Source organism: Lithobates pipiens, unplaced genomic scaffold (assembly GCF_037356315.1).
Source record: "Lithobates pipiens isolate NorthernLeopardFrog02 unplaced genomic scaffold, aLitPip1_a1.2 Scaffold_8, whole genome shotgun sequence".
Classification (NCBI taxonomy): domain Eukaryota; kingdom Metazoa; phylum Chordata; class Amphibia; order Anura; family Ranidae; genus Lithobates; species Lithobates pipiens.
In genome coordinates this window covers 124,454,244-124,476,752 of record NW_027507903.1, presented here as the reverse complement: position 1 = coordinate 124,476,752, position 22,509 = coordinate 124,454,244, and the positions used below count along the sequence as shown (strand labels likewise).

The 22,509-nt window shown below is 44.0% G+C and overlaps 2 protein-coding genes across 4 annotated transcripts in view; one reads left to right on the top strand and one right to left on the bottom strand.

Moving 5' to 3' along the window:
* FBXO22 (F-box protein 22) overlaps window positions 1-5,853 on the top strand; it is a 32,143-nt gene extending 26,290 nt beyond the window's left edge. For both annotated transcript variants that reach the window (XM_077468631.1, XM_077468630.1), the window contains one exon: window positions 1,618-5,853. In XM_077468631.1, coding sequence (XP_077324757.1) covers window positions 1,618-2,029 — 412 coding nt within the window. In that variant the 3' untranslated portion in view covers window positions 2,030-5,853. The remainder of the gene's footprint in view (window positions 1-1,617) is intronic.
* A 322-nt stretch (window positions 5,854-6,175) lies between these two features.
* Window positions 6,176-22,509, bottom strand: part of NRG4 (neuregulin 4) — a 53,973-nt gene continuing 37,639 nt past the window's right edge. For both annotated transcript variants that reach the window (XM_077468633.1, XM_077468632.1), the window contains 2 exons: window positions 7,614-7,685; window positions 6,176-7,151 (listed from right to left, as the gene is read on the bottom strand). In XM_077468633.1, coding sequence (XP_077324759.1) covers window positions 7,649-7,685 — 37 coding nt within the window. In that variant the 3' untranslated portion in view covers window positions 6,176-7,151; window positions 7,614-7,648. The remainder of the gene's footprint in view (window positions 7,152-7,613; window positions 7,686-22,509) is intronic.

The following is a 22,509-nucleotide window of genomic DNA, read 5'->3' as shown; positions in this document are numbered from 1 at the left end:
GCACTGTAGGAGCGGTGAATACACCGCTCCTATAGCGCCCCTGCCCATTGAAATCAATGGGCATTGCTGCCGTGCAACTGTGCTTTACCGCCGACACCCGTGCGCTTTCGGTGTGAAAGGGCTCAAAGTCTTTACGAGAGGAGGGGGGGGGGAGAGGAGAGAGGCGAGGTGGGACAAGGCGGGACAAGGCGAGGGTGGGAGTGAAGGAGATTGCTTTTCATGACGATTGTTTTATGACCCATGACTATGTTGTTGACAGGGAGGAGGGGGGAGCTGGAGACTGACACAGAGGAGATAGGAGACCTGCGGATGACGCAGGCACGCGTTTAGACTACGGTATCTTGGCTCAGCAGCCACGATAATCGTGGTCTGTTCTCGGGGGAAGACAGGAGCTGCCATGATCAAACAGGTATTATAAGAGATACAGAGAACTAATGCAAAAAGCACCAAGCTGCAGCTTTCACATTAAAGGGATGGGATCATGATATTTTTTATTTTATTTTTTGACGCTTTAACCCAATTGCATGGATGTTATTCTGCACCCATTTCGGCATAGTAGAAAGATGTTGACAGTAGGCTGCCATTTAAATGAATGTCATTTGGTTCAGGTGTAATTTCTGATGTGCATAGTTGTATCCAAGGGTGCCATTCAAGAGCAATCTCAACACCAATATATGAACTAAATTTACAAAATTCTTATTAATTTGCGCCAGTAGCCACATTTTCTTTTATTATACAGAATTTATTGTGTGCAAGCCTTTTGTGCAGTGTTTACTAAATGGAGTTAATGTAGTTACAATACAATTAAACACAAGATAACAAAAAGTAATAACTGTGAGGCATAAGATGGAGAAACCAAAATTCTAGTTGTTAGGTAGAGGTAGAATAGGCTTGCCTGAAGAGATAAAAAATATAAATGTTATTCTATTGTTGATCCTATTTTAAAATGACATTAAAATTATGACTGGTGCAGAGCAATGCAGAGGTTTTACAAATAAACTAAAGGTTTTTTGTAGGGTATTTTTTAACGCAACATAAAAAACAAAATAAAGGGGGGGGGGGGGTTAAAAGGAAAAAAATAAATAAATCCCTATCCCTTTCTTATGTTTCTGAGAGGGGGTTTTCAGCTGTAAAAATGCTCTAACGTCAAACGCTGCTAAACGCTCAAAAACGTGTATTTTTTTTTTAACTCCTCAGCTCACCTCTTTGATTTTCATATTAACAAAATAGTAAATACAAAAATAACAATGTTCCGCATTGTCATATGTGTAATGGTTCTTTTTTTTTTTTTATTATATATGATACAAATGAATAAAAATGTAATTTTGGGGAAAAAAACAGCAATGTCATCTTGTATCTCCTTTTTACTCCTACTGAACAGTAATTAACACTGTCAGATAACCTGAGTAATTGGATAGCACATGCCCAGTGTTCACAACTTGTTTAAAGAAATAGATTTTCACATCCAATTCTCCCTTTTTTTATTTTTATTTTATTGGTTTCATGCTTCTAGACTTGTTTGCTTGTAAGAGGTTGAGTAGGCAAATTTAAATAAAAAAAACTAATGTTTTTCTTAAATATAACCAAACTGCACAAATTGTCCACTCTACATTCTAGAAATACTCAGGGAACAGACTGTATTGGTGTTGTTGGCCTGGCACTGAGTGGACAGCAAATCCAAGGAGCCACAGTTCTACTTGACCAAGATGTCTATGATGAAAAGACTGTAGACTCTGCTATGCAGCGCCTGAAAGCAGCCAATATACCCACAGAAAACAGCGTGGGGCTTATGTTTGCATGTGTTGGCCGAGGAGAACAGCACTACAAGAAGAAAAATGTTGAAGCCGACTCTTTTCGGAAGCACTTTCCCAATGTGCCTTTACTTGGTTTCTTTGGCAATGGCGAGATTGGCTGTGACCGGGTAGTGAGCGGAAGTTTTACATTACGAGAATGTAACGGTGAAAAAGACAACCTTTTACATGGATACACAACAGTGATGACACTGATTCACTTTGGACCATCAAAATAGTGTCCACTGTTCCCAACAGAAGTAGCAGATGGATTATGAAATTCTGTTACCAAACCTATACATCAGGGTTCTCTACATTACTGCCAGCAATGTGGGCTAATGTTTGCCAGTCACCTCATGTGATACTGCCTCAAATGAAGAAATAGTTCCTTTGTCAAGATCTAATAATTCTCCTTCAGTGGCTTTAATAAATGTGATGCCTTTATTGCTTTAATAGAATTAAGCTGGCACCATTCTCAGTGTATGATTATATGTACAGTATATCAGATAACATCTAAATTGCTTCTAAGAATATATAATGGTATAAGTAATGATTAGAGAGAGGTAGAGATAGGAAAATAAAGTAAAGAGCACCTATCCCCCCCCCCCCCCCAAAAAAAATAAAATAAAAAGGCGTCTGTGTGAGAAATTCAAAATGGATGATTTAGAATACAGATACTAATGCTTTGGGATTAAGTAGATCCTCAGATAGGGGTTTTTGTGTGCAGAGAATGTAGCACAATAACATTCAGAGACAAATTAAATAGCTTGGAGCATTTCACACTAGATAAATCATTAAAGTGGTTGTAAACCCTTGAGGTTTTTCTCCTTGATGCATTCTAAAAAAACCTCCTGTGATGCAGCAGCCCCCCAGAGCCCCCATTTTACTTACCTGAGCCCGGTCTTTCCAGCGATTGATAGCAGCGCAGTCATTGGCTCCCGCTGCTGTCAATAAAATCCAATAACGTGGGGACGGGCCCAAGTCCTGCTGTCCGTGTCCAGTAAACACAGCAGCAGTACACAGGAGCACGAGTGCCCCGAGGGAGAGCAGCTCTCCAAGGGGGCATTTAAAGAGGAGGAGCCAGGAGCGCCACCGAGGGACCCCAGAAAAGGAGTAATCGGGGCCACTCTGTGCAAAAGCTAAATACACAGAGGAGGTAAGTATGACATGTTTGTTTTTGTTTTTTAAAAGCAAACATTTTAGATATCCTTTAAATCTGATTGGTTGCTATTAATGACTGTTATGCTTTTTGGTTTTCTTGTGCCTGGCGTTAAACATTCTTCCTATAATTTATCTCCAATATTCTCAAAAAAGAATGTGTTAAAGTAGACATCTAGGAGATGCTATTACTGCTTTGTTGTCAAGGTACAGCGTCTAGAGCTATCATCTTATTCCTTGCTTCACTAACCAGTAAGACCCTAAACTGTAATAATACTACAAGCAAATGGGCTGTTCAGTTTGCAAGGGAACTTAGTAAAAGAATTGAAGCTCTGCAAACTTACATTATCCAATTGTTCAAGCAAAGATGCTGTGTTTTTGTTTTTATTTTCCTTGCATGAAATTGTGTTTTCTTTACAAATTGAATTTTGCAAAGTAAAAATTCCTTTGCAATCGAACAACATATTTGTCTTTAGTATCAACCCCAATGACTTGCTAGATAGCAATTGGCAGGATTGAGATGACAGACTCTGATTCGAACCGAGTCAACAGTGATAATTCCCATAGGTTTACCTTAAAGCCAGCCATACATGGATCAAAATTTGGCCCGTTCAGCAGGGACCGGCAGAGATTTGAACCATGTAAGGGCAGGCTGATTGTACCAAAGTTGATCCATTGATTGACTTCGGTACAACCAGCCTTTCACATTTTTTACATTCAATTACTGCCTGCACTCTTTCAACAGCAGAACACAATAACGCTGTGAGAGACAGTGTTGGAGGGGATCCAAGGGATTTTCTTTGCTTCCACCAGTAAATTGAGTTATCTTAGGGCTCCGACATGCGGAATTGCTTCTTAAGTGATTTGTCAAGGTGGATATGTTGGAGCAAGCAGTGTTTAGATTCACGTTTGGTTTTCCAAAGCTGAATACGTTATTCTGCCATTAACCACTTCTGTAATATGCTTCTAGAGTTTACTTTTACCTTTTGTGTAAGATGGCAATCAATCATTGATTTGCAGAGGTTAAAATAAAAAGCTTGGTTCTCCCCCTATATAATACCTTGTATAAAGCAGCAGTAATTCACTATACCCAAATATTTGGACCTTCTAAAAACATGTTGCCGCTAACATCAGCTGGATTTGATTTGTCTTAGATAATTGTCATGTTTCTGCATTTTTACACATGGGTAATATTGATTTGTAGTCCCTAATTTAATTGTAAAATGTATGTGGTCAGCATACCATAGCAGTGATTTCTTCTTAGGATTCATTTATTTTAAAAGGTAGCAGTCTGTTTTTTTTTTTTTAATATGCTTGTAGGATGACCTATGCAGTCTTCTCAGTTAGTCTAACAAATTAATAACTAAAGCAAAGGAAGGAAATAACGTTTCCAGGTTTTCTCCAGCCTTCTAGTTGTGAACACCATTGTTCACTTTTTTCAGGCTTACTATTTTCTTTTTTAGGCCCGATCCTTACTTAGTGTCTTTACTGACCTAAGGGATGGGTACATATTAACATTAAAGCTGATCACCTTTTAATCCAGTTATGGATTCACAAAATCAATAAATGTTTTACCTGAAATGTCTTTGTTTTGGCTACCCCTAAACAGAAGTGAGGGGCAAGGTAAGTTTGGTAGGACAGTCAGGCTCAGTTTCATTACACAGTATAGACAATCTGACCAAATTTAGCACTGTTTATGGTTTTATAGTAAGGCTTTGATCCCTAGTCCCAATGACCTGAGTTGGAAAATCATCTGGCTGATTGCACTAGCTGTGTCATGCTTTTACTGTTCCATTTTGCTTTATGCTGCAAACTAACCTGAACAATTGTAGCTTTTGTTCTTTGGAAATACAGTTTTATCATACCCATTTATGTTTGTATAATCATTTTGGTTATTTCTTCATTTTTTTGCATATGCTGATCTGTCAATGAATTGATGAATGTATATAAAACTCACATTTTGTACACCCACTTGTCCTTTTTATTTCCATGAATGTAGTCGGTGAATGGTGGCAATTAAATATTCTCTTCAACATCTCCAGTTCAAAATGTAACCACCAGAAAGTGACATGGGGTGAGTGGGACTTGTTTAGCAAGATTTACAGTGATCTAAGCTTAAAGACTGCGAAGCATCATCACAAATCTTATAGATTTTTTATTTTTATTTTACAGTTATCTGTATGCTTACACTAGTGAATTTTTTCAGGATTATGTCCCCTCTCAAATATTACATTCCATATAAAAAGGCAGCCATTCTCCGCAAAGGTTCCCTGGAAGTTTAGGGTTCCTCTAGAGTTGCTAGGTGTTCCTTAAGCTGTGGTTAAATTGGTTTTAGCAATTGTTCTCCAAAACCTTAAATGATTTCAAGGGTTCCTCGGGCGTAAAAAGGTTGAGAGGCTGTGTGAGGATTTTGTTATGTTCTGTACTACAAAAATGACGTATATAATGATTGCCTGGTTTGACATCTCCATCTTCCTGTGGTAATTTTTCTTAAAGTTTAAGTTTTTATCTTTACAGAAAATCTGTAAAGTTGATCTAACACTGGACCCCCTTCCCCAGTCCCCACTGTATTTGTATTTGTCTCCTGTGAGCCTGAACTGTCAAGGCTCTTGCAAGCCGTTCAATGGTCTGAAGATTTGAAATCCCCGCTACTCCCTCTCCTTTCTGTACAGCTCTGCAAGTACAGACCACATGGATTATAAATGGTCAGCATGGTCTGTGTGAGGTGGGTTGTGGAGGAGGGGGTCTATTGTGAGGTGAACCATAACCAATCTTCTGTGCCAACATAAACAAGCTGTTTTATAGTAGCCATAACATTATGCTGTGTTTCCTTTGTTATGGTCATCTTTAATTTTGTTCAATTATTTAGTCTTTTGCATAAAGCTGAATAAAACCTATAAATCAGTTTTGTTTTGTTTTTTGTAGCATCATTGTAACATTTGTTTTTCATGATTGAATCACTACTAATTGATTGATTTGTAGCATGGATAATTTTACTTCGTGAATTGCATTTGATGTAAAATATGCTGATGGCAAACTGTTAGTAATAGTATAGAAGAAATACCAACAGGCTTTTGATTACTTCACAAGTCTGAATAAGCTCAGAAGCATCTCAAACTGATGCAAAGCTGATGTCATCGACACAAGCTCATAACTGCACTTAGGATTCCTATAACTACAACATGCTTGTGAGATAAAAAAAAAAAAAGTCATAAAACAAGTTTTTCTTAGAAGTGTTTTAATTACAGCCACATTGCAAACCTTGGAAAGATAACTGGAATAAAATGCATTTTGAGGACTCGTTATCAATTTCTGATTATATAATAGTAACAACAAGACTATAACAGCAACTGGAAGTACAAGATGGCATTGAACTATAAATTGTAATACAGAAAAGTTGCAAAGCAGTCCAGATACTAGGTTCTCCAAAGTCATATTTAAAGGCCAACTCCAGTCAAATCTTTTATTTAATTTTTTTTGGAGTTTGGACAAAGGGGTTTGTGTGGTGCATGGATCTTCTGTCGGATTTGTATTGACCTTGGAGCTTTCCACTCACAACCTCTGGGGATAGGAAGTGATGGTAAATAAAGAGAGATTTTACATCCCTCATACAGTGATCAATATATGTGGTGGGTTTAGAAAGACCCTGTTAACTATACTTCCATATTTCCTACATTCCTGACTTAGCAGATCTACAGTCATAGCTGGTCCGTCTGTGAGACCACTGATTTCTTGCTAGCTCATAAATAAATCTATGGAACAGTAACCTATAATCTTAGTTACTGCTGTGGTATTTTTGTGTATAAGTCATACCGTTTAGAATCTAATGCATCCTCTCTCTCCATCTTGATCCCATCTAGGTTAACACTAGACTGAGACCAGCCCTTATTAGCTACCTGCTGATTTCTTCATGTTAGGGTGTACATCAGACCAAAACCATAGCAGATTAAACCTGGAATTATTACATATTACCGGCTTTTAGTATGGCAAAGCAGTTTTCATTCATGTAATGAGATCTAGTGTATGCATAAAAAGTTTCAAGATAGTCTCCCAAACCACGTAAGAGCAAAGCCTACCAAAGAGACCGGACCCCAAATCTTTGAGAGCCACGAACGTGTTTGTGTCTTTACAAATCATTTTACTATTTGTAGTAAATTCCTCCTTGAGGGCAGAGTTTTCAGGAAAGCAGCAGTCTTCTATTTCCTAAAATAAAGATTAACAGTGGTACTTTCTGAAAGACATGTTTTCAAATAATTACTGTACTGCTGACATTAGTATTAGAAATGCAGTTTAAGGGCTAGTTCACACCACATGCAGTCCAGTGCATTTTTGTTCTGCATCAGAAACGTATGGATAGTAGGTTATATGGTTTCCAATGGCATAGTTCACACCAGTGTATTCCCGTTCCAAAAAAAAAATGCTGCATTTTTTTTTCTGCACTGAGCTGTACTGGAATCAATGCACCAAAAACACACCGTAAGGCACATGTCCCATTTTTAAGGTGAAGGAAGAAAGTGGGTAAAAAATGCACAGGAAAGCATCAGAAATGCACCGGAAACACCTCAAAGATGCACATGAAGAAATACATTTGGAAAACATCGAGACTGCATTTCTATGGTGTGAACTGGCCCTAAAGCAGCTTGACACTGGAATGGTGCTGTATACCTTGGGTTATCTAGATCTTGCCATTATTGACATATTTATGGATCTTCTTCACTTCGATTCTTTAATTTTCTTCTGCAAAGTTTCAGAAAGCAGTAGAATTAGATTACCAAACAGCCAACACAAAGTTAGATTTGATTGTCAAGAGGCCCTATAGGGATCATTTATTCAAGAAGTAATTTTGACTTCAATTATTAAATATGATGCAGAAAAAATTCTCATGTGGTGTGTAGAAGAATAGTGGAGATTTATCATATCACAATGTGCACACTCTCACATCTAGTTAAACATGTCCCACCTAGTACCGTTCAAACAGCTGACAGCATTCTGAAACACATGGGTCAACCATGATCTAATGAATTTAAGACCTCCATTGTAAACTTATTGGCATTTTACCAGTTACACATGCTGCTGGCTGGCCATTTTTGGGGGAAAGTTTAGCCACGTTGTATTTATTTTTTAGACAACTTCTGTTTCCATTTGTATTAGGCTGCCATTTAGAATATCTGGATGACCGCCTGCTTCCTCCAGAGGTTTGCCCAAGTGTGCAAAAAAAAAAAATAGTAATATTGTCACTCATATCTTGGCTGCGTGACCAAACACCATTTATCGCTTTTTTTTAGTAAAGCATCTTAAAGTGGTTGTAAAGTCAGATTTACAAATAACTGGCATCATCCCCTCTTCTGTAGGAAGATATAAAGTACGCTGTGTCAGTTTTTCTAAAATCCTAAATACCCTTTTGCACAGCTCTGTTGTGCGGTCACACGACCTCCCTCTGCTCTCCTTCCCTGATCTAAGGAGAGCAACTTCAGGGGCTGAGATTCCCCTCTGATGTCAGCTAGCCAGCTAACAGAGGGAGAGCACGTGACCGCACAGTGGCGCTGTGCAAGAAGGTATTTAGGATTATAATTTGAGAACATCTGACACAGAGTACTTTACATCTTCTTCATACAACAGCGGGGATGCCAGTTTTTTGTAAATCTGACTTTAAAACTGCAGGAAATAGTGGCAGGAGGATCAGGGAGGAGATCTGTTCTCACGCACAGAAATGACAGGGAGGGACTGAGCACACAGCGGGATGACAGAGGCATGTAAACTGTCCACCGTATCATGGATCAGCAGACGGGATTACCGTGGTCTGTACTCGCGGGAACATGCAGGATCAACCAGGTATTTTACAACACAGAATGGGACAAATGACACTGCAGAAGAGCTGTGGTATTTATAATGCTTTAAAGGAACAGAAGCTTTTCTTTTTAGGGTTACAACCGCTTTAAGTGCAGTAAGCCATAAAAATAAATGACATTTATTCACTTGCAATATGCCTCTGGACTTGCTAGAAAATTTGACTAATCCAGTGAGAGTCAATTCCCTAACACAGCCTCCTCCTTTTCTGAGATTATTTACCTACTGTCTGTGCTGGCCCAGCTCCTCTGACCCTCCCCTCCTCTACCTTCCATAACTTTTTATGTAGCAGTTATAAAATACTATAGAATGCCATTTGGGTGACAGCTCTGAGTCTACTGGGCCTGCTGACATCACATCTAAAATAATAGCACTCAGCAAGAGTCGCGGGGCTTTTGGATGTCTATACTGTATAATAGAGGCTTTTACACTTAAATGACTTACCTAAATTAAATGCACATGTAATTCTATGGGAAGATGTTTGTTGAAATACAACTGGTCTTGTGCTAGGGTCTCTATTAACTACTTCCTGACCGCCGGCCGTCAAATGACGACCAGGCTGCGCACCTATTGTGGTGAGAGGCTGTCATATGACGGCCTCCCGTTTAAACAGGGAATTTGCGCGATCGTGTGCACGAATCCCTGTTTCTTCGGTGGCGGCGTGTCACGGAGACACCGCTCGCCACCGAAGGGGGTGAACAGCCATTGGTTATGGCTATTTACCATGTGATCGGCCATGATGAAGTCACGGCCGATCACAGATGGTCACACCCCTACTGTGCACAGCACATGCACGTTGGTGGCGGCGTGTTCCCCGGGAACACTACTCGTCACCGGCGCTAGTAAACAGCCATTGGCTGGCTGTTTACCCATGTGATCGGCTGTGATCCTTTCACAGCCGATCACTAAAATGTAAACAAACGGCGGTAACGAGATGTTACCGGGTTCTCCTCACACACCGATCGTGTGTGAGGAGGAGATTGCGGTAACATCTCGTTACCGCTTACAGTGTACACCAATCACACTGATTGCCTCCCCTCCAATAAAGAGGACCTGTCACCACCCCTCATAGTACCTGTCACTCACAGTCCAGCAGAGTACCCGAGTACTTGTCACAGCCCATCAGAGTACTCGAGTACCTGTCACGGCACATCAGAGTACCCGAGTACCTGTCACGGTCCATCAGAGTACCCGAGTACCTGTCGCGGTCCATCAGAGTACCCGAGTACCTGTCGCGGTCCATCAGAGTACCCGAGTACCTGTCGCGGTCCATCAGAGTACCCGAGTACCTGTCGCGGTCCATCAGAGTACCCGAGTACCTGTCGCGGTTCATCCGAGTTCCTGTCACAGCCCATCAGAGTACCCGAGTACCTGTCCCAATCCATCTGAGTACCCGAGTACCTGTCCCAATCCATCTGAGTACCCAAGTACCTGTCCCAGTCCATCTGAGTACCCGAGTACCTGTTACAGTTCATCTCGGTACCTGTCACAGTCCATCAGAGTACCCGAGTACCTGTCACAGCCCATCAGAGTACCCAAGTACCTGTCACGGCACATCAGAGTACCTGAGTACCTGTCGCGGTCCATCAAAGTATACGAGTACCTGTCGCGGTCCATCAAAGTGCACGAGTACCTGTCGCGGTCCATCAGAGTACCCGAGTACCTGCCACGGTCCATCAGAGTACCTGTCACGGTTCATCCGAGTTCCTGTCACAGCCCATCTGAGTACCCGAGTACCTGTCACAGCCCATCTGAGTACCTGTCCCAATCCATCTGAGTACCCGAGTACCTGTCACAGTTCATCTGCGTACCTGTCCCAGTCCATCTGAGTACCCCAGTACCTGTTACAGTTCTTCTGAGTACCTGTCACAGTTCATCTGAGTACCCAAGTACCTGTCACAGTCCATATGAGTACCTGAGTACTAGGGATGAGCTTCGTGTTCGAGTCGAACGCATGTTCGACTCGAACATTGGCTGTTCGTCCGTTCGGCGAAATCCGAACTCTTGGTCCGTTCGCGTCAAAATTCGTGTGGCGCGCGCGGACCACAATGCACTGCGGTGGCGCAGTGCATTGCTGGCTCATGATTGGCCAAGCATGCACTGTGACCCCACATGCTTGGCCAATCGCAGCGCCAGCAGCGAGGAGAGCCATGATTGGCCACAGGCAGGATGCCTGTGGCCAATCATAGCTCAGGCTGTGTAGTGCACGCCCCACACTATATAAGGCCGCCTTTGAGGCGGCCTCGTGTAGTGTGTTGGCATCTGAAGCAGTGGGTGTTCTGTGTACCTTCAACATAGTTACACACCAATCGTTTTTGGCTGATTTCCTATCTTGCTCTTGTGTAGTGGTTATTGTCTGTGCCCTGACCGCAGTATACACCACTATATACACCTCACCTATATAGCTAGTGATCTAGCTTTAACAATAGAGCTTGCAGTCAGTAGTGTCAGGAGATAGTGCGTGCTGTCTGCGTGCTCTGTACCCAGTACATACCGCTATAATCCACCTACATCGCTGTTCTCTATTTGAGCCCAATTGTCATCTGCAGGAGTTATTGGAAGTTGTGTGTGCTTCCAGCACAGCACAGTATACATCTGTATATACCCCTTTAACTCTGCTGTTTTCTGGTTATTGTCTGCGTGCCCTGACCGCAGTATACACCGTGATATTCACCTCACCTATATAACTAGTGGTCCATCTTTAACAATAGAGCTTGCAGTCAGTAGTGTCAGGAGATAGTGCGTGCTGTCTGCGTGCTCTGTACCCAGTACATACCGCTATAATCCACCTACATAGCTGTTCTCTATTTGGGCCCAATTGTCATCTGCAGGAGTTATTGGAAGTTGTGTGTGCTTCCAGCACAGCACAGTATACATCTGTATATACCCCTTTAACTCTGCTGTTTTCTGGTTATTGTCTGCGTGCCCTGACCGCAGTATACACCGTGATATTCACCTCACCTATATAACTAGTGGTCCATCTTTAACAATAGAGCTTGCAGTCAGTAGTGTCAGGAGATAGTGCGTGCTGTCTGCGTGCTCTGTACCCAGTACGCTATAATCCACCTACATAGCTGTTCTCTATTTGGGCCCAATTGTCATCTGCAGGAGTTATTGGAAGTTGTGTGTGCTTCCAGCACAGCACAGTATACATCTGTATATACCCCTTTATCTCTGCTGTTCTATAAAAAAGGCATCTGCAGGAGTTAGTGGGTGTTGTGTGCCTCCAGCTCAATATAAACTACCCAACTACTGTTTTACCCAACTCCCTTCAGGCCATTACCATGTCTGGAAGGCCAGCAAGGAGAGGCAGACAGGCGCGAGCCGATAAAAGAGGGCAAGCAGGCTCTGTGTCTAGAGACAACAGTGCTGATCGTGGACGCGGTGCATTGTCATCAGCACGTGGCCATGGGACATGCTTGTCCTTCTTTTCTGCAGCTGGACATGTTGAACCGCAACATGCCAACGACTTGGTAGAGTGGATGACCAAGCCCTCTTCATCCTCCTCATCCTCTCTCACCCAGTCTCAGGGTAGTAGCAAAGCAGCTGCCAACGCATCGTCTTCCCTCCTCTCAATGTCATCATCAGTGACTCCTTCCCTAGACCCACCACGTCCTCCTGAGGAGTCTCCTGAACTCTTTGAGCACAGTGTTGGGTACATGCTCCAGGAGGATGCCCAGTGTTTGGTGGGCTCTGATGATGACACTCAGCTAGAGGAAGGCAGTAGCGTGAGCGCAGAGAGAGGGGATGCTCAAGAAGGACAGCAATCTGGCAGTCATGTTCCACAAGCTGCAGCATACTGCCAGGTTTGCTACAGCGATGAAGAGGGAGGGGATGATGAGGGCAATGACTCCACGTGGGTGCCTGGAAGGAGGGAGGAGGAGGAGGCACATGTCCAACGAGGCAGGATGCCCTCCGGGGGCCAGCTTAGGGGCAGCACACCGACTGAATAACACCGCAGAGCTCCGCCTGCGCAGAGCGCTTCCTCTGCGCGTTATTCTAAAAGTTCTTTGGTGTGGGCCTTTTTTGAGACGAGTGCATCAGATCGCACCGCTGCTATTTGCAACATATGTCTCAAGCGTATCTCATGTGGCCAAAACATCAGCCGCTTGGGCACCAGATGCTTGACCAGACATATGTTGACCTGCCATGCAGCTCGTTGGCAAGTGTTCCTCAGAGACCCACACCAAAGAACAAAGCGGACCTCTCTTTGCTCCTCATCAGCTGGCATCTCCAACCCCACTAGACCTTCAGTCCTCTCTGAAACCTGCTCTGAGAAGAATGAAGGTGTAGAATTAGGTGTGTCACAGCCAAGTGCTTCCGGGAACTCTGCTAGTGGTACATCCACGTCCGATTATAGCAGGCAAATGTCCCTGCCCCAGCTGCTGGACCGGCGGAAGAAGTTTACTCCCAGCCATCCACATGCCCAGCGGTTGAATGCTAGCTTGGCTAAATTGCTAGCACTTCAACTGCTGCCTTTTCAGTTGGTAGACTCGGCCCCCTTCCGTGAGTTTGTACAATGTGCGGTTCCTCAGTGGCAGGTCCCCAAACGCCACTTATTCTCACGGAAGGCGATTCCGGCTCTCTACCGGCATGTGGAAGGCAATGTCCTTGCCTCGCTGGACAGGGCGGTCAGCGGTAAGGTGCATATTACCGCTGACTCATGGTCCAGCAGGCATGGACAGGGACGTTACCTGTCTTTCACGGCCCATTGGGTCACTCTTCTGGCTGCTGGGAAGGATGCAGGACAAGGTGCAGTAGTGTTGGAGGTTGTTCCGCCACCACGCCTCCAAAATGCTACTATTGGTTGTGACACACCTCTCTCCTCCACCCCCTCCTCTTCTTCTTCCTCCATGGCCTCTTCCAGTGCTCTGTCCTCAGAACCAGCGGTGCTCCGTAGGCGTTGCAGGGGCTACGCAAGTACGCAGGCAAAACAATGCCATGTCGTGCTTGCGCTGGTTTGTTTGGGGGACAGGAGCCACACTGGGGCGGATGTTTTGTCAGCTCTGCAGGGGCAGGCCGAGAGGTGGTTGACGTCACGCCAGCTTAAGCCAGGAATGGTGGTTGCGACAATGGCACCAACCTCCTCTCCGCCCTCCGACAGGGACAACTGACCCATGTGCCCTGTGTAGCTCACGTCCTTAACCTGGTGGTGCAGCAGTTCTTGGGCAGGTACCCCGGCTTACAGGATGTCCTGAAGCAGGCCAGGAAAGTCTGTGTGCATTTCCGCCGATCATTTAATGCCTGTGCTCGGCTGGCTGAGCTCCAAAAGGAGTTGAACCTGCCCAAGAACCGCCTTATATGTGACATGCCCACCAGATGGAACTCAACATTGGCCATGCTGCAGCGGCTGCACACGCAGCAGAGGGCCATCAATGAGTACCTGTGCGACTACGGCACCAGGACAGGGTCAGGGGAGCTTGGTTTTTTCTCACCACGCCAGTGGGGCATGATCAGGGATGCATGCACTGTCCTGTCACCGTTTGAGGAGGCCACAAGGATGGTGAGCAGTGACAGTGCATGCATCAGTGACACTGTACCTCTTGTCCACCTCTTGGAGCATACGCTGCGTGGAATAATGGACAGGGCACTTGAGGCAGAACAGAGGCAGGAAGAGGAGGACTTCCTTGCCTCTCAAGGCCCCCTTTATCCAGACAGTGTTCCTGCTGTGCCACCCATCACACAGGAAGAGGGTGAGGAGGAGGAAGAGGAGGAGGAGGATGATTGTGTCAGCATGGAGGTGGAGGCTGGCACTCAGCATCAGCAGCAGCAGTCTTATAGGGATGATTTACAGTCCCAAGAAACACGTGGACTTGTACGTGGCTGGGAGGAGGTAGCTGCGGATCATGTTGTCCTTAGTGACCCAGAGGACTCCGGACCGAATGCCTCAGCTAACCTACGCTGCATGGCCTCCCTGATCCTGCAAAGCCTGCGGAAGGATCCTCGTATTCTTCGGATCAAGGAGAGGGACCATTACTGGCTGGCCACTCTCCTTGATCCACGGTACAAGGGTAAGGTTGCCGACCTTATCTTGCCATCGCAGAGGGAGCAGAGGATGAGACATCTCCGGGAGGCCTTGCAGAAAGCTCTGTGCAACGCGTTCCCAGAGACTGGGAGGTTACAAACTCCTGGTCCTGGACAACGTGTTGCTGAGGCATCGGTCAGAAGGAGCGGTGGAGAAGGTGGCCGTCTGACTGATGCTTTCAGACAATTTTTTAGTCCGCAGCCTCAAGGTATGATTGGTTCCAGCACCCATCGCCAGCGTCTAATTTACATGGTGCAGGAATACCTAGGGGCAAGGTCAGACTTGGACACCTTTCCCACCGAAAATCCTCTGGCTTACTGGGTCTTGAGGATGGATCACTGGCCAGAGCTTGCACAGTATGCAATTGAGCTACTGGCCTGTCCTGCATCCAGCGTTCTTTCGGAACGCACCTTCAGTGCTGCTGGTGGCTTTGTTACCGATCACAGGGTGCGCCTGTCCACCGAATCAGTTGATCGACTGACCTTCATCAAGATGAATCAGTCTTGGATCACCCACAGCTACCAAGCACCTGAAGCTGATGTAACCGAATAATTTTTTTTGAAATACCACATCCCTTCAAGACTGCCTATGCTGATGCTGAGTGACTGTCCTGTTATGTTGATTGTCTATCCTCTTCCTCCTCCGCTGATATGTTGAAAGAACATTTTTGGTTCTGGGTGATGCCAGCAGCCCAATTTTTCTGCCCCTGTTTAACAGGGGCGTTTAAGTACAATTTTTGATGCAATGCTTTGCAGCAGGGCTAATTCCTGCAATAAAACTAGAGTATATGGCAGTTGTTGGAGTGTGGTGGCACCAGCACCAGTGCCTAAGGCCCAATTTTTCTGCCCCTGTTTAACAGGGGCGTTTAAGTACAATTTTTGAAGCAATGCTTTGCAGCAGGGCTAATTCCTGCAATAAAACTAGAGTATATGGCAGAGGTTGCAGTGTGATGGCACCAGCACCAGTGCCTAAGGCCCAATTTTTCTGCCCCTGTTTAACAGGGGCGTTTAAGTACAATTTTTGATGCAATGCTTTGCAGCAGGGCTAATTCCTGCAATAAAACTAGAGTATATGGCAGAGGTTGGAGTGTGGTGGCACCAGCACCAGTGCCTAAGGCCCAATTTTTCTGCCCCTGTTTAACAGGGGCGTTTAAGTACAATTTCTGATGCAATGCTTTGCAGCAGGGCTAATTCCTGCAATAAAACTAGAGTATATGGCAGAGGTTGGAGTGTGGTGGCACCAGCACCAGTGCCTAAGGCCCAATTTTTCTGCCCCTGTTTAACAGGGGCGTTTAAGTACAATTTTTGATGCAATGCTTTGCAGCAGGGCTAATTCCTGCAATAAAACTAGAGTATATGGCAGAGGTTGGAGTGTGGTGGCACCAGCACCAGTGCCTAAGGCCCAATTTTTCTGCCCCTGTTTAACAGGGGCGTTTAAGTACAATTTTTGATTCAATGCTTTGCAGCAGGGCTAATTCCTGCAATAAAACTAGAGTATATGGCAGAGGTTGGAGTGTGGTGGCACCAGCACCAGTGCCTAAGGCCCAATTTTTCTGCCCCTGTTTAACAGGGGCGTTTAAGTACAATTTTTGATGCAATGCTTTGCAGCAGGGCTAATTCCTGCAATAAAACTAGAGTATATGGCAGAGGTTGGAGTGTGGTGGCACCAGCACCAGTGCCTAAGGCCCAATTTTTCTGCCCCTGTTTAACAGGGGCGTTTAAGTACAATTTTTGATGCAATGCTTTGCAGCAGGGCTAATTCCTGCAATAAAACTAGAGTATATGGCAGAGGTTGGAGTGTGGTGGCACCAGCACCAGTGCCTAAGGCCCAATTTTTCTGCCCCTGTTTAACAGGGGCGTTTAAGTACAATTTTTGATGCAATGCTTTGCAGCAGGGCTAATTCCTGCAATAAAGCTAGAGTATATGGCAGAGGTTGGAGTGTGGTGGCACCAGAACCAGTGCCTAAGGCCCAATTTTTCTGCTCCTGTTTAACAGGGGCGTTTAAGTACAATTTTTGATGCAATGCTTTGCAGCAGGGCTAATTCCTGCAATAAAACTAGAGTATATGGCAGAGGTTGGAGTGTGGTGGCACCAGCACCAGTGCCTAAGGCCCAATTTTTCTGCCCCTGTTTAACAGGGACATGTAATTACAATTCTTGATATAATATTTCACAGGAGGGCCCCTTCCTGTGCCCACCCAGAGTAACGGTGAGGACTTATAGTGTTGTGGCACCAGCACCACAACCACCAAAGGTCAATTTTTCTACCACTGTTCAACAATGGCATGTAATTACAATTCTTGATATAATCGTTCACAGCAGGGCGCTCCAGCGCCCACCAAGAGTCACTTTGAGGGCTTACAATGTTGTGGCAAAACCAACACCTTGTTCCGCCATTTCTGCAGAGCATATAGGGCAGGCCCCTACTTTCAAACATCCAATTTACAAACATCTCCTACTTGCAAACGGAAGGAGATAACAGCAAGTGAGATGAAAAAAGATGGACGACAAAATAAATTATACAGGGGTGATAACCCTTCCCTATGTTTTCCAAAAAGCTTTAAAATAGTTTTTTTGACTGGAACTACACTTTAAAAATGTACCAGTTGAAAATTACAAACAGATTCAACTTAACACAACAAACCTACACAGTCCCTGTCTTGTTTGCACCGCCTGTATACTGCTGTTCTGAGTATATAGGGCCTGGGGGCCACACGCATTTCCTTTTTTTAATATGGGTACGGGGTTCCCCTTAATATGCGTACAAGACCCAAATAGGCTGGTAATGGGCAGGGAGGGCTACCCATGCCATTTTTCTGAATGATTTTCAACCATATTGCAGGAACCAGATATAACATTAAAACCGCAAGCAGTTTTAAATGGTGTTATTTCCGTTTAATGTCATTTTGTGCAGGGACTGTTCTAAACACGGGAAACACGTGGCACTTCACAGGCATACTACAGACACCCCCCAGGCACCATATTTAAAGGAATATTTCACTTTTTTTTTTTCACTTTAATCGTCATTAAAATCAGTGTTCCCGCCAAAACGGCCATTTTTAAAACTTTTTTTTGCATTGACCTATGTCCCCTGAGGCAGGAGTCAGGTCCCCAAACCCTTTTTTAGGACAATACCTTGCATATTAGCCGTTAAAATTAGCACTTTCCATTTCGAACGTTCGAGTCCCATAGACTTCAATGGGGTTCTAACGTTCGTAACGAACGCGGGGTCCGTTCGAAAGTTCTGATGCGAACCGAACCGGGGGGTGTTCGGCTCATCCCTACTGAGTACCTATCACCGCCCTTCAGAGTACCCAAATATCAGTCACCAGGCCATCAGTGTACCCAAGTACCTGTCACCAGGCCATTAGAGTAACCGAGTACCTGTTACCAGGCCATCAGAGTACCCGAGTACTTATTTGCAGCCCATGCCTCATAGAATATAAGTTGGGGTGTTTGCTTTCCAAAATGGGGTCATTTTGTGGGTAATTTCACTGTCCTGGTGCTCCAGGACCTTCAAAAGTGTAATAGGTAGGAATGAAATGAGATCTGTCATTTATGCTCCTAGAACGCCTGAACATAATACTTCAATGTTCGGCCTCTCTATGTGACCAGGCTGTGTAAAAGTCCTACACATGTGGTATCGCCATACTCGGGAGGAGTAGCGGAATGTGTTTTGGGGTGTAATTTTTGCTATATACATGCTATGTGTTAGAAATATCTTATAAATTGACAACTTTGTGTAAAAAAAAAAAATGCGTTTTCATTTTTTTTCCACATATTCCAAAAACTTCTGGAAAAAAATGAACCATTCAAAAGACTCATTATGCCTCGCAGATTATATGTTGGGGTGTTTGCTTTCCAAAATGGGGTCATTTTATGGGAAATTCCATTGTCCTGGTACTCCAGGGCCTTCAAAAGTGTAATAGGTGGTTGAGAAATGAGATGCGTCATTTTTGCTTGTAGAACGTCTGAAGGTACTACTTCAATGTTGGTGTTCTGTATGTGGCCAGGCTGTGTAAAAGTCTCACACATGTGGTATCGCCATAATCGGGAAGAGTAGCAGAATGTATTTTTGGGTGTAATTTGTTCTATGCATATGCTGTGTGTGAGAAATAACCTGATAATAAGACAATTTTGTAAAATAAAATAATAATAAAAAAAATCTTCATTTTGCAATTGGAATTGTGGGAAAAAATGACAACTTAAAAAAACTCACCATGCTACTTACTTAATACCTTGGAATGTCTACTTTCTAAAAAGGGGTAATTTTGGGGGTATTTGTACTTTCCTGACTTGTTAGTGTCTCAAGAAATGAGATACACCTGATGTACTGAAGGCCTGATCAGATGTGATCAATTTTCAGTGATTGGCACCATAGTTTGTAGACTCTATAACTTTCACAAAGACCAAATAATATACACTAATATGGGTTATTTTTACCAATGATAGGTAGCAGTATAAATTTTGGCCAAAATGTATGAAGAAAAATTACTAATTAGCAAAAAATTATGACAGAAACAAAGAAAAAGGCATGTTTTCACAAAATTTACGTGTTATTTTATTTATAGCACAAAAAATAAAAAACCCACTAGTGATTAAATACCACTAAAAGAAAGCTTTATTTGTGTGGAAAAAAGGACGCAAGTTTCATATGGGTTCAGTGTTGCATGACTGAGTAATTATCATTCAAACTGTAAGAGCGCTGAAAGCTGAAAATTGGTCTGGTCAGGAAGGGGGTGTAAGTGCACTGTATTGAGGTGGTTAAATACACCTATTGAACGTGGCACAGTAAAATGTCTTTATATATGGATTAATAGAATATTTGGCACAATAAATTGCCCAAACTAACTATGAAGTTTCAGAATGTATGACATCTGTCTTAGGTATACTGTACATGCCTGTCCCATCACTGATGCTGCCCTGAGAACACAATGTCAATGTTGATTTTAGGCAAATTGTGTCTTAAAAAGGCAAAATGTCCATAATGCTTTGTTAATGTTTTAATGGACTGGTGGCAAATCATGGCGCAGAGATTAAAGTGGTTGTAAACTCTTAAGCCGCGTACACACGGGCGAACTGTCTGGCCAACTTAGTCCGTCAGACAATCCGACGGACAGTCCGTCATACTTTCGAATGAACGGACTTGACCACACACGGATGAACAACAGTCCGTCGAAAGCTTGCGCGATGACGTGTACAGCACGTACGACGGGACTAGAAATAGGAAGTTCAATACACAGCAATGCAACCTTTCGCCGTGTAAATCCTTTCTGAGCATGCGCCATACTTAGTCCGTCGAACTAGCCTACTCACGAGCGGACTGTCCGCTGAAACCAAAGTTGGACGGACAATATTACGGAAATTCCGAAATACTTAGTCCGCCAGACTGCACGCTGAAAAAGTCCGCTGAAGCCCACACACGAGCGGACTGTCTGCTGAAATGTGTTTCGACGGACTAAGTTGGCCAGACAGTCCGCCCGTGTGTACGCGGCTTTACATATACCCAGTGAAATGACTGGCCTCCGGTGATACACAGAGATTCATACTGATAGCAAAAGAACAAATCAGCAGATAGAAATGGCACTTAATGCTCCTAATTGAGACAAGTCCACACTATAGAAGGACATGCTTTATTCATATTTCATGTCTGAAGTTTCCAACCACATTAACCACTTGACCTCCAGAAGGTTTTGCTCCCCTGCATAACCAGGGCATATTTTGCTATTCAGCACTGCTACTGGCTATTGCTCGGTCATGCAACACTGTATGCAAATTAAATTTATATATTTTTTTTTCCCACACAATTTGAGTTTTGTTTTGGTGGCATTTACTCACCACAGTTTTTTTTTTTTTTTGCTATATAAGCAAAAAACATACCAAAAAGTTTAATTAAAAAAACACATTTTCTTAGTTTCTGTCATAAACTTTTGCAAATAAATATTCTATCTTCATAAATTTAGACCAAAATGTATTCTGCTACATGTCTTAGGTAAAAACTAACCCAAAATCAGTGTATGTTATTTAGCCTGTGTGAAAGTTAGAGTCTACAAATTATGGTACCGTATATACTCGAGTATAAGCCGAGATTTTCAGCCTCTTTTTTGAGGCTGAAAGTGCCCCCCTCGGCTTATACTCGAGTCATCGCTGTCTGCCTGCTCGATCAGTGTATCGAGCAGACAGACAGCGGCCATTCTAACATTCAAACGCCGCGCCTCCGCCTCCGCCTTCGCCTGTGATAGGCGGAACACTGAATTTCCCAGCAGCCTGTGTTCCGCCTATCACGGACATCGTCTCATCCTCGTACTACGGACGAGGATGAGACGATGTCCGTGATAGGCGGAACACAGGCTGCTGGGAAATTGAGTGTTCCGCCTATCACGGACATCCGATAGGCGGAACACTCAATTTCCCAGCAGTCAGTGGGAAATTGAGTGTTCCGCCTATCACCGACGGAGGCGCGGCTTTTGAATCCTAGAATGGCCGCCGACGAAGAGCTGAAGGACGGAGGCTCGGCTCGGGACGGGACGGGCCGGGCCGGGACGGGACGCAGGCTGGACGGGACGCAGGCTGGACGGGACGCAGGCTGGACGGGACGCAGGCTGGACGGACACAGGCAGGCTGGACACAGGTAGGCTGCACGGACACACACACACACACACACACACACACACACACACACACACACACACGGATGCATGGACACACACACACACACACACACACACGGATGCATGGACACACACACACACACACACACACACACACACACGGATGCATGGACACACACACACACACACACACACGGATGCATGGACACACACACACACACACACACACACACACGGATGGATGGACACACACACAGGGATGGATGGACCCACAGGGATGGACGGACACACAGGGATGGACAGGCATGTCTCACCCTCGGCTTATACACGAGTCAATAATTTTTTCCAGTTTTTTGGGGGTAAATTGGGGGCCTCGGCTTATATTCGGGTCGGCCTATACTCGAGTATATACGGTATATATATTTGAAAATTGATCAATCCTGATGTACTAATGGCCTATCATTTCTTGAGACCCTAAAATGCTAGGACAGTACAAATACCCGAATTATGTCTTTTTGGAAAGCAGACAGTCCAGGGTATTTAGTAAAAGGCATGGTGAGTTGTTTGAAGTTGTAATTTTATATATATATATATATATATATATATATATATACACACAGTGGTGCAGTACAGGGGCATCATATGCCTGATGTGGCAGTAATCCAGGGATGCTGGCTGAAAAAAATAATTCTGAATTTTTATTCTATTTTGTAAACATTTTTCTTTTCTTTTTTTTTTTCTATTTTTACATCCTGTCATCAGAGTAGTTTTTACACTGTTATTGCTTATAACAGTGATGATTGCTGTTAAAAGCAATTGTTAAAGTGGTTGTTAACCCACTATATTACGATTACGCCACCCCCTCTTATACAGTGTCCCTGTGGCTATGTTATATTAAAAAACAAAACAAATGCCCATTATACCGTATATCAGAGCAGCTCCTGGCACTCACGTGACTCCTCTTCTCTTTCCTATGCCTGGCTGAAATATAGTGGGTTGGACCAAGCACTACAGCGGACATCAGCTGGGGAGGAGAGAGAGCTGAGGAGTCACGTGAGTGTTGAGAGCTGCTCTGATGC